The sequence below is a fragment of the Peromyscus californicus genome, unplaced genomic scaffold (genome assembly GCF_007827085.1).
Source record: "Peromyscus californicus insignis strain IS unplaced genomic scaffold, ASM782708v3 Scaffold_4__1_contigs__length_199733344, whole genome shotgun sequence".
Taxonomy (NCBI): domain Eukaryota; kingdom Metazoa; phylum Chordata; class Mammalia; order Rodentia; family Cricetidae; genus Peromyscus; species Peromyscus californicus.
In genome coordinates this window covers 16216805-16228776 of record NW_026294562.1, presented here as the reverse complement: position 1 = coordinate 16228776, position 11972 = coordinate 16216805, and the positions used below count along the sequence as shown (strand labels likewise).

At 50.6% G+C, this 11972-nt stretch overlaps 2 protein-coding genes across 3 annotated transcripts in view; one reads left to right on the top strand and one right to left on the bottom strand.

Moving 5' to 3' along the window:
- Positions 1-312: 312 nt before the first annotated feature.
- On the top strand, positions 313-3330 carry Hps6 (HPS6 biogenesis of lysosomal organelles complex 2 subunit 3). The gene has a single exon (XM_052713111.1). The coding sequence runs from the start codon at positions 785-787 to the stop codon at positions 3203-3205; it is 2421 nt and encodes an 806-aa protein (XP_052569071.1). The 5' UTR covers positions 313-784; the 3' UTR covers positions 3206-3330.
- A 4213-nt stretch (positions 3331-7543) lies between these two features.
- Positions 7544-11972, bottom strand: part of Ldb1 (LIM domain binding 1) — a 30376-nt gene continuing 25947 nt past the window's right edge. For both annotated transcript variants that reach the window (XM_052762325.1, XM_052762326.1), the window contains exon 11: positions 7544-7600. In XM_052762325.1, the coding sequence (XP_052618285.1) occupies positions 7559-7600 (42 nt within the window). In that variant the 3' untranslated portion in view covers positions 7544-7558. The remainder of the gene's footprint in view (positions 7601-11972) is intronic.

Genomic DNA, 11972 nt, shown 5'->3' with positions numbered 1-11972 from the left:
GACGCTCCCTGGAGCTCATTGGCCGGCTAGCTCAACCTAACCGGTGAGAGGTCCTTGTGAATGGAGCTGTCTCAAAACAATGTGGACAGATGGCTTCCAAGGAAAGATACTGAGGCTGACCTCTGGCCTCCACCGGTGCACACAAGAATAAGCATATGAAGGAAGGGGACGCTACAACAATGAAATTCATTACCTTGTGGGCTAACTTAAAATTTTAAAAATATGTATAAAGACCAGGGGTGGAGTGGCGCACGCCTTTAATCCCCGCAGTCGAGAGGCAGAGCCAGGCGGATCTCTTGTGAGTTCGAGGCCAGCCTGGACCACACAGTGAGTGAAGCATTAACCTTACTGTTCTCCACTAAATTTCCAGGCTGAGGTTTTTCTATTTTGCTCGGGGATGACAGAGTGTCAGTACTCCAGACTGATGGACGGATAAGTTACGGGTGAAAGGGCGAGGTCTGGAAAGAAGGGATGCTTTCGGAGTCGCTCTCAGTGCCTAGGACTCCGGAGGTCTGAGACCCTTGGGTGCTGCGGAGGCTCCTCCCCCGACGAGCTTCGGAAGCTCCGCCCACGGCGTGCGGCGCTAACGAGGCGTGCCCCGGGGCGATCCGGACCAGCCTGGCGGGGCGGGGCGGGGCAGGGCGGAGTCGACACTCGGGCCAGGGTTCGGCTCACCTCATCCACCAGGGACGGAAGTGCACTCCCCCCGGCACCACGGACTAGCGGGCCGGGCCTCGCCCCAGCGGGCGATCAGGCCTTGGGGAGCTCCTGCGCCGGAGGCATCATGAAGCGTGCAGGAACTCTGCGCCTGCTTTCGGATTTGAGCAACTTTACCGGCGCCGCCCGGCTGCGAGAGTTGTTGGCCGGGGACCCAGATGTCCTAGTCCGCTGCAGCCCGGATGGCCGCCACCTGCTGCTGTTAAGACCCCCCGGGTCGCCTGCCCCGCAACTTCTCGTGGCTGTGCGTGGGCCGGGCCTGGCGCTCGAGCGTGCCTGGCCGGAGGGCCAGCCCTCGCCGCTGGACGCCTTCTTCGTTCCGTGGCTGGCGCGACCCGCGCTGATCTTGGTGTGGCAGAGTGGCCTAGCAGAGGTGTGGGGCGCGGGGATGGAGCCTGGCTGGAAGCTCCTCCAGAGCACTGAGCTGTGTCCGGATGGTGGAGCCCGCTTGGTGGCCGTGGCAGCAACTCGAGGCCGCCTAGTTTGGTGTGAGGAGCGTCAGCTTGGCGTTGAGGACCAGCCAGAGCAGCTTTCAATGGCTTTCAGCCACTGTGTGTGCGTCAAGACCCTGGAGACCAGCGGGGAGGCTGGCACCAAACTAGGCCGCACACACATCCTGCTGCACCACTGCCCCCCTTTGGGACTGATAGCCTCCCGCAAGGACCTCTTCCTGGTGCCCACTACCACCACTTGGCCTGGTGTGGCCCATGTTCTGCTCATCTGGAGCCCGAGCAAGGGCAAGGTGATAGCTGCCGCCCCATCTCTTGGTCTTTCTTACAGTAAAAGCCTGAATCCCAGACAAGGAGATAACTGGGACTTTCGGACCCTGCTGCGAGGCCTTCCTGGGTTCCTGTCCCCCAGGGAGCCATTGGCTGTCCACACCTGGGCCCCATCTTCCCATGGCTTATTATTGCTTGACTTCAAAGGCAAGGTGAGCCTAGTACAGTGCCATGGTGGGACTCGAACTGTGGGAACCCTACAGGAGGCCCCTGTAGGCCCAGAGGGGTCTGCAGCCCTGGGAACATTTCATGGCACGTTAGCCTGTGTCCTGGGCTCCACGTTGGAACTACTGGACATGAGCAGTGGGCAGCTGTTGGAAAGGAAGGTCCTGAGTACAGACCGAGTACATCTGCTGGAACCTCCAGCCCCTGGCATGAAGAATGAGGAAGAGTTGGAGACCCGGGGAACTCTCTGTTTGCTTTCAGCCTTGGGGCTCTTTTGTGTGGGCTGGGAAGCTCCCCAAGGCCTGGAGCTACCCTCGGACAAGGATATAGTGTTTGAGGAGGCCTGTGGCTACTACCAGCGACGGAGCCTGCGAGGTACCCAGCTTACCCCAGAAGAACTGAGACACAACAGCACATTTCGGGCGCCTCAGGCCTTGGCCTCCATCCTTCAGGGCCACCTGCCTCCGTCTACACTGTTGGCGATGCTGAGGGCCGAGCTTCGCGATTACCGCGGTTTAGAGCGCCTCAAGGCCCAGCTGGTGGCTGGGGACGAGGAGGAGGCTGGCTGGACGGAGTTAGCAGAGCACGAGGTGGCACGCCTGCTGAGGACCCAGTTGACCGGGGACCAGCTGGCCCAATTCAACACCATTTTCCAAGCCCTTCCTGCAGCAGCTTGGAGTGCCACCCTCCAGGCCCTGCAGCTCCAGCCGGATAGGACTGGCAGGCTGAGGTCCCAAGCACCCCCCGATGTATGGAAGAAGGTCCTGAGGGGTCCAGCAGCTGGGAAGGAGCACCCCAATGGAATATTGCCTCCCTTTGAACTCCTGTGTCGATGTCTCTGCCAGCTGGAGCCCCAGTGGCTCCCCCCATTTGTGGAACTGGCACAGCAGCAGGGTGGGCCAGGCTGGGGGGCCGAGGGCCCCAGTCTGCCCCTTTATCGGCGAGCCCTAGCGGTGCTGGGTGAGGAAGGGAAGAGACCTGAGGCCCTGGAACTAGAGCTGCTCCTGGGCAGTGGGCGGCCCAAGGCTGTGCTGCACGCTGTGAGGCAGCTAATAGAGAAGGAACAGTGGGAAAGGGCCCTGGAGGCCGGCCTGGCCCTTGACTCCTCCAGCCCCTTGCTTCGAAGTGAGATCTTTAAGCTCCTGCTGGCGGAGTTTGCCCAGCACCGCCGCCTCGACGCTCACCTCCCCCTCCTTTGCCGCCTGTGCCCACCAGATGTGGCTCCTGATGAGCTCCTGCTCTTACTGAGGACACATCTCCCAGATGATGTGGGAACCTCCAACCCTTTCCCTGAGCCTGGGGCAGAGCCCCCTCTCACGGTGGGCTTGGTCAGAGCCCTCCTAGAACAGACTGGGGCTCAAGGACGGCCCTCTGGCCCAGTTCAAAGCAAATACGAGGACATCCTATGGGATCCGGGCACTCCACCCCCTACCCCACCTCGTGGACCTGTTGCTACTCTGCAGGCATCGGAGCACCCAGGACCCGAAGCATGGGCACCATCTGGACAGGGGCTCTGTGCAACTGACATGGGAGGTCATTTGTAGACCACAGGGATGGGGAAGGGTGCCGAGGGCTGGAGAGGACAGAAGTGGAATTTTCGTGTGCAATACTGTCTGTTGTGGAAGAATTTTTAAAATATATGCAGATACCAAATATATTCACAGTTCTTTGTATTATTTGAACAGCTAAGAGTTGCGGCTTATAGAGGGAATGGTTGAATCTGGATCTCTTTCATAAAGCAGCCACTTCTGGTCATGAAAACAACAGTCATTACGTTTCCTATGTGCTAGGTAACTGTGGGTCTTTATAGAAACCTCGTCTAATGCATCTCATAACCCCACTGGGAAAATATCAGTGTTATCTCCATTTTCTAGATAGAAGAAATAGCTGTCCAGGAAGATTAAATAGCTTGGCCAAGCATGTCAGCTAGAACCTAGAGGCTTTAACACATGAACCATCTCATTATATAGCCCAGTGGCTCCTGCCTATCTGGATCTGCTCATGATCCTCATCCAGTGCTGGCTTTCTCTATTGCTGCAAGGAGAGAATTCCATGGAGCTACAGCTTTCTTTTCCTAGGTCTCTTCTGCCCGAGTAGGAGCTGTGGTGGGCCCTGAGCCCATGCTTACTGCTCCCTGGTTTCTACAGACAGGTGAACTACCAGTGATGAGTCACAGAGCAGGCCTCTTCGGAGGGCCTCACACCTCTACTCACTCCCTAAGCTAAGAGACAGGAGCAGAAGCAGCCAAGTTCTTGTTTTTCTGGACCCCTCTGAAGACGTTGTGCTTTCTGCCCACTTCCACCCAAGTGGCCTCTCTCCCTGCTTGTGGCTTAGTTAGGACCCTGATGCTACTTATCATCCCAGGTGCCAACTACTCCTTGCCCAGGAGGGTAGGAACTGTCACTCACCAGGCGGTGATGTCTCACGCCTTTAATCCCAGCACTCAGGAGGCAGAGGTAGGTGGATCTCTACAAGTCCCAGGCCGGCCTGGTCTACAGAGTGAGTTCCAGGACAACCAAGGCTACACAGAAAGACCATGTCTCGAAAAAACAAAAAATAAAACAAAAACTGTCACTCAGCTTTGTCCTCAGACAGAACCTGCAGCTTTGATCCTATTCAGACTCAGTCTAGGATTAAATTAGACTTAGGATCATAATGGTCTAAGGACAGTTCCTCAGAGCTTCTCCGTTGGTTGATATTAGCTCCCCAGTCTCACGGAGATCACAGGGCAACTCATGTGCATAGCCAGCTTGGAGAGACTTTCTCAGCCTCGGTACAGTCTTAGGATAACACTTTGGTCTCATCCAAGGTTTGGCTGGCTCTTGCCCTGACCTGACAGCCAGGCTATCCACCAGACCCTGGAGTCAAGCTGCTGGACTTTCTGTTTTTCCTTCCAGAGACCTAGGGCTAGGAACAGTTCCCTCATTTTCCATACCAGATCTTTCCTAGTCTGGCAAGGGTTCCTCCTCTTGGTCTTGAGCTGGGCCCATTATGTCTCCTCAGTGGGAAGCTGCTCCCTGCTCATGACCTATTGAGTTAAAGTCTTCACAGTCCTTGAGATTTGGTTTGGGCCTCCTTCTGTGCCTAAGAAAAGAAGGGATTATACTTGGTGGCTCTAGGGAACACACAGAAAGAGAGCCAAATTTCTCCTTAGAGTTGTATGACTTGAGGAAGTCCCTCAGGGCTAGTAAGGTTTCTATGCATGTAGCTTCCTGTGAGGGTAGTAGGCAGACTTAGCTGAGAATTCTTACCTGCTTTTACAGACTGGATGGTTGGGTTATATTCACCCTCCAATGTGAATGGTGCAAGCAATCCCAAGCTGCATTTCAAGACCCTGGAGAACATTCCAAGGGTGTGAATGTCCACTATGTTTTAGTGGAGCATGTGAGAGCACCCTCAGAGCAGTGACCAAGTGCTTGGGAATCAGGATGTAAGCTCTCAGCCACTGCTCCAGCACCATGCCTGCCTGCCTGTCGCCACGCTCCCCGATTTGATGGTCACTGACTCTAACCCTGTGGAATGATCGGCCCCGAATCAAATGCTTTCATGGTCATGGTGTCTTATCACAGCAATAGAAAAGTAACCAAGACACATGCATGGCCCCCTGTCATTGCAGCTGGTAGCTGTTTCCTTACACCTCATCTTGTTGGTTTGTTTGTTTGAAATGGGGTCTCTCTACATAGCCCTAGCTGTCCTGGAACTCACCCTGTAGACCAGGCTGGCCTCGAACTCACAGAGGTGTCTGCCTCTGTCTCCTGAGTTTGGGGGTTAAAGGCGTGAACCACCACACCTGGGTAATCTTGATCTCCCAGAACGTTAAAAAAAAAAAAAATCTGATGGAGTCACACCTGTTGCTTTAATCAATGTGAAAGCCAAAGTCTTGACAGATACCATCTTCCTTCAAGTCTGGCCCCCGCCTCCTTCTTCCCAGTCTTCTCTCCAGCCTTTTTTCTTTGATGTTCCAGTTGTTTGTCTCCCTAATTAGTACTCAAGTTTCTTGGAGGCTGACGCCACGGTTATCTGTAATTCTGTAACCTCATCATTGGATGCAGGAGCTAACGGGTGGAAAGGGCCTTCTTCCCATTTCTCCACAGGCCAGACTGACAGACTGGTTGATCTAGACAAAAATACAGGTCGGCCTAAAGAAAGGAATAGACGATCTGGGCAGTGTAGGGCCAGCGCAGCAGCTAAGCCAGAAGCATCTTGGGGGATGGGGGATAAAGGAAATGGTCGTACATATTAGCTCTACTCAGGGCGTCAAGTCCCCAAGCCAGAAGAGAAGACAGGAAAGCCTGAGTCAGTGGACAGTCAGGACAGATGTGCATCTGTGAGTGGGAGCTGTAGGTTGGGCTCCAGAGTGCGGAAAGATTGATCCCTGTGTATTCAGTGTGGGCCATGAGATAACCAGTCCTTAAATATTCCACAATACAAAGATGCACTAGAGTTTGGTTCCTACTGACCTAAGTGGGAAGAAAGGGAGAGCAGAGGCTGGCGGGGGTGGGGGATGGGGTGGGGTGGGGACTGGGGAGGGTGTGGGGGGGGGGTGGCGCGTAACTCTAGACTCTCAGCTCTATGCAACCGCCCCAAGTTTGAATACTTGTCATACTTACTGTGGGGGAGGGATGGTGGGGAGGTGGGGGAACCAAAAAATCTTGAGTGGCTCCCCCCAGGCTCTTTTTTTTATTTAATTGTTTTCTGGTTCTCTCTCCTTTCCCCTTCCAGATAGATCTTGCTATAAAGACGAGGATGATCTTGAACTTCTCTGATCCTCCTGCCTCTCGGGTTGTAGGAGTGCTCCACCATACCCTGTATCTGGCTTATTGAGACAGTGTCTCAAGTAGCAAGGTCAGCCTCAAACTTTGTATCTGAGACTGGCCTTGAACTAGTAACCTTCCCGCCTCTGCCTGGTAAATGCTAGTTTCAGGTCTGAGCCTGGCTTGTTTTGTTCTGGAGTTTTTTGCTTTGTTTTGATTTTATTTGTGTGGGTTTCTTTTTAACATTTATTTATTTTGTGCACGTTTGTGTGGGGGCACCCAGACGAGGGTATGGAGTCAGAGAACAACTTGGACAATCTGCCAAAGTCGATGCTCTCCTTCCAGGATGTAGGTTCTGGAAATCCAACTCAGCTCATCAGGCTTGGTAGCAGGGACCTTACCTGATAAGCCATCCCCAATCCAATTCCTGGTGTTTTGTCTTTTTCAAATATTTATTTCTTTTTATTTTATATGTATGAGTGTTTGACCTGCATGTATGTATGTGCACCATGTGTCTGATGCCTTTTGAGTTCAGATGAGGTAGTCAGATTCCTGGGAACTGGAGTTACAGGAGGTTATGACCCAGCCAACATGGGTTCTGGGAACTGAACCCAGGACCTCTGTAGGAAGCTCCTATCTGAGAAGCCATCTCTCCAATCCCAAGACTTCTTTCCCCTCCTTTTCTTTCTTTTAGTGGCTATCTTAAGATTATTAATATTATTATTATTTTTTTTTTTGTGTGTGTGTGTGTGTGTGTGTGTGTGTGTGTGTGTGTGTGTGTGTGTAACATGTATTCAAATGTCCTCAGAGGCCAGAGGAGGGATTGGGATTCTCTGGAGCTATAATTGATTGTGAGCTTCCAGACATGCAACTCAGATTCTCTGCAAGAACAGCAACATTCTTAACCACTGAGCCATCTCTTGCTTTGTAGCCCAGGCTAGCCTGGAACTCACTATAGTCCAAGTTGGCTTCAAACTTAGGGTCATTCCGGCTCAGCCTCCGGAGAAGGAGCAGGACTCCAGCCTCTTCAGGCGGGAACCTCCATGCGAGGCTTCAGCATCTTCTTCTTAGGCACTGGCTCTCCCTGCTGGACTTCCATGTCACTGCAGCTTCACTCATCAAATGTGCACAAGCAGGGATTTCTCAACCAAGGAAGCCTTTAAAAGAGGTAGCAAAATCAAGGTTCTATAGGCCAAGAGAAAAGAAGGAAGAGATGATGTCAGAAGAAAACTCAGGAAGTTGAGTCATGGCAAGAGGGAAGGGTCCTGGAATTGAACCCGGAGGTGAATCCAGAGGAAAAGGACCCTGAGCCACCAGAATTTTCTTTGGTATTGAAACTGGGGAGTTGACCATACAGTTGTTTCCAAAGAGGTCAGAGTAAGGTCCCATTTTCTATGAATTTTTGTTTGTTTCTTGAGACAGCGCCACCACCTCCTGGCTTCTATGAATTTAAAATACAAGAATGTCCGACTTTGTGTTTAAAATTAATATAGGGGCTGGAGAGATGGCTCAGAGGTTAAGAGCACTGACTGCTCTTCCAGAGGTCCTGAGTTCAATTCCCAGCAACCACATGGTGGTGGCTCACAACCATCTACATGTAATGACATCTGGCACCCTCTTCTGTGTACATAATAAATAAATCTTTAAAAAAAATTAAAAAATAAATAAATAAATAAAATTAATATAGTCTCACTTTTATACACAAAACGTGAAGTAGAGGTGGACCTACTTCTGAAAAAAGAACCAACGAAGAACCTTGGGAGGTGGTAATACCATGGTGGTAATTACAGAAATTTGGAGGTAGAGGCAAGAGGATCAGGATTTAGGGCAATCCTCAGTTACATAGCAAGATCAAGGTCAGCCTGGGCTATGTGAGACCCTGTCTCAAAAGGAAAGAAATGTGAGGGGAAGACAGCTTATCTATGGCTCTCCATGTTTCGGCCAGAGCACACTGTCCCCTTCATAGGTTCCAGAGGATTCTCAGGCATCTGCAGTTTGCAACCTTTTATATCCCAGGGCAACATGCTGGCTTGATATGTAGTCTTCTGAAGATGTGTCATTTCTGTTTTGTTCTGAGAAGTGGGGAGATGAGCACTCCCCCATTTCTGACAGCCCTGGTAAAGTTCTAGGAACAGCCTGGAACTTCAGATTTGAGAGGGGGGTCTTCCTAAAAGAGGTGGGCAGACCCTAATGCTGGGAGCTGGGAAGTCTAGAGTAAGGTTCTGAGAGTCACAGTGAGGAACGAGACTGAGGAGAAGCTGTTGGGACCCAGCGGTCGGTCTCCAGGCCGGGCCCTGGGCCAAAGCTGGGACACTGACCTGGACTTTACTAAGGGCTGTTCTTTGGGAATCCAGCAACTGCTCACCGCTGCTGGTGGCTCGCTGTTCTCAGCCCCCTAAGAGTTACGGAACTTGGGAACTCTAGAGGTTGGAGATGGACACATTAGTCACCACGCCCACCTCTAACCCACTGCTCAGACCCTGGGAAGTTTCCTATTGTGTAAGTCCCCTATAAATGTAGAAGAAAGGAAAGATACAGTGTGGGCTTTGCTGCTTTGAAAGAGTAGATAAGAAGGCATCCAGGGAGCAGCTGGAACTAGAAAGCCAGGAGGCAGGAAGCCAGGACATGAAGTCAGGTGGCAGCACACATCCAGTCCCAGGACTGAGGAGGGAAATGGGAAGAGCACCTGCAGTTTGGATCAGCCTCAATGACAGAGTGAATTCCAAGCCCCCTAGCTGTCTCAATCTGTGACTTCTCTCCTATGAAGGTTGTACTTTATTTACTTGGTTTTTCTTTTCTTCTTTCTTTCTTCCTTCCTTCACTTATTTTGGTTTTTAGAAACAGGGTTTCTCTGTGTAGCCCTGGTTGTCCTGGAACTCCCTCTGTAGACCAGGCTGGCCTCAAACTCACAGAGATCCCCCTGCCTCTGCCTCCTGAGTACTGGGATTAATGTAGCACCACCACCCAGCTATGTTTTGTTTTTGTTTTCATTTTCTTTTTGAGACAGTGTTTTATGTAATCCAGGCCAGCCTTGAGCTCACTATGAAATGGAGGATGACAGTCAGTCTCTGGTCCTCTGGCTCCCACCTCCTAATGCTGGGTGTGGGAGACACCATTCTACACTACACCACACCACACCACCACACTACACCACACCACACCACACCACACCACACCACACCCAGTTTATGATATGCTAGAGCTCAAAGCCAGGCTTCACGTATGCCATACAAGCTCTGCTCAAAGATATCTATCTCCCTAAACATCTTTTTGGTCTTTTAACACTGTGTGTGTGTGTGTGTGTGTGTGTGTGTGTGTGTGTGTGAGAGAGAGAGAGAGAGAGAGAGACAGAGACAGAGACAGAGACAGAGACAGAGAGACAGAACCCTTACGACAGTAAAATGGCAACCTTCCTTCTACTATGAGGGTCCCAGAGATCTAACTCAAGTTGCCAGCTTCAATGGTAAGCTCTTCTATTCACAGAGCAATCTTGCTCCATCTTGCTGATGCTTTTTTTTGAGATAGGGGCTTATATACACCTCAAGCTAGCCTCAAACTCCTTATCCTTCTGTCTCTATTTTCCAAACACTAATATTATGGGTGAAGGCCATCATACCCAGCAAAAACCAATTGTAAAGGAAGTAAATATTCTCTCTCTCTCTCCTTTTCAATAATTTATTTTTATTTTATGTACATTAGTGTTTTGTCTGCATGTATGTCCATGTGAGGGTGTCAGATCCCCTGGAACAGGAGCTACAGACAGTTGTGAGCTGCAATGTGAGTGTAGGGAATTGAACTTGGGTCCTCTGGAAGAGCAGCCAGTGCTCTTAACTGCTTAGCCATCTTTCCAGCTCCCCTTCTGCCCCCCACCAATAGGATCTCACGTAGCCCAGGCTGGCCTGGAGCTTGCCAGACTGCCACAAATGACCTAGAGCTTGTTATAGCCCTGCTCCATGTCTCGAGTGCTGTGATTACAGGTGTACACCACTGTGCCTGGTTACGTATGGTACTGGGGACTGAACCATATACTTGGAGCACTAACTAAGCTACCTACTCAATCATCCCTCTCTCCCTCCCTCCCTCCCTTTCTCCCTCCCTCTCTCCCTCCCTTCCATCTATTCTCCGTCTATTCTCCTTCTTCTCTCTTCTGTTTTCTTTTTAATTTTTTCTATTACATGTATGGTATTTTGTCTGCAAGAGAATTCAAGATTCTCCTGCCTCGGCCCCACAAGTACTGGAGTTGCAGGTATGTTTTGCCTTACCTAGCTAAAGGGTCTTTTACAAGTAGGGGTGATTTTTCTATGTCAAAATTCAGGGAGTCTACAAGAATGGGGTAGGTTTCCACCATCAAACTGAAACCTACATGGTAGAGAGACAGATCAGTGGTTGAGTATGTGCTTGGTGGGGGTAACACCATTAGTGGGGTATGCACCACCAAAAAAAAAGTCACCAGAACCTTCTTGTAGAGGTTGTGATTTCCAAACCTCAGAATGTGTGTGATCTTATTTAAAATAAGTGTTCTTGAAGAGGTGATTAAGGATCTAAAGAGGAGATTATCCTGTATTAAGGTGAGCCCTAAATCCAATAATGAACATCTTTATAAAGCTGGAGAGAAGGGAATCCAAAGGAAACTGTATGAAGACGCAGGCAGGGACTGGATTGATGGTCTAATCCCAGCACTTGGGAAGCCAAGGAAAGAGGATGGTTGTGAGTCCCAGGCCATCTTGGACTATATTATGAGTTCTAGGCCATCCTGGGTTACAGGGTAAGACCCTGTCTTAAAAAACAAGGGGAGCCAGGCAGTGGTGGCGCATGCCTTTAATCCCAGCACTCGGGATGCAGAGGCAGGCGGATCTTTGTGAGTTCGAGGCCAGCCTGGACTACTAAGTGAGTTCCAGGACAGGCACAAAGCTACACAGAGAAACCCTGTCTTGAAAAAAACCAAAAACCAAAACCAAAAACAATAATAACAAAAAAAAAAAAAAAAAAAAACATGGGGATGGCCAGGTGTTGGTGGCACACACCAGGTGGATCTTTGTGAGTTCGAGGCCAGCCTGGTCTACAGAGCGAGATCCAGGACAGGCACCAAAGCTACACAGAGAAAACCCTGTCTCAGAAAAAAAAGAAGAAAGAAAAAAAAACCAAGGGGCTGATGAGATGGTTCTGTGAGTGAAGCTACCTGCTTCTGGCCCAAATTTGATCCCCAGAACCCACGTGGTGAAAGGAAAGAACTGACTCCACAAAGCTGTCCTTTTATTTCTACACATACACCACAGCAGGTGCCCGCACACGCGCGCGCCGCGCGCGCACACACACACACACACCACACACACACACACACACACACAATCACATAAAATAAATGAAAATGTAATTTAAGAGACAAACTAAATAGAGGTACCATAGAAGAACCACCAAGGGTTGCTGGTGGGGACACTAGAAACTAGAAAAGCTTCCTAGTGTGGGTTCTCCCCTGGTTGCCTCCATAGTCAGCCAACACTGTTGACAGCTTCAGTTTTGGACTTCTGGTCTCCAAAACTATGAGTGAGTGATGGGG

Bases quoted from the DNA above. Each gene is read 5' to 3' on its own strand.
- Hps6 (XM_052713111.1), top strand. From the start codon at position 785: ATGAAGCGTGCAGGAACTCTGCGCCTGCTTTCGGATTTGAGCAACTTT.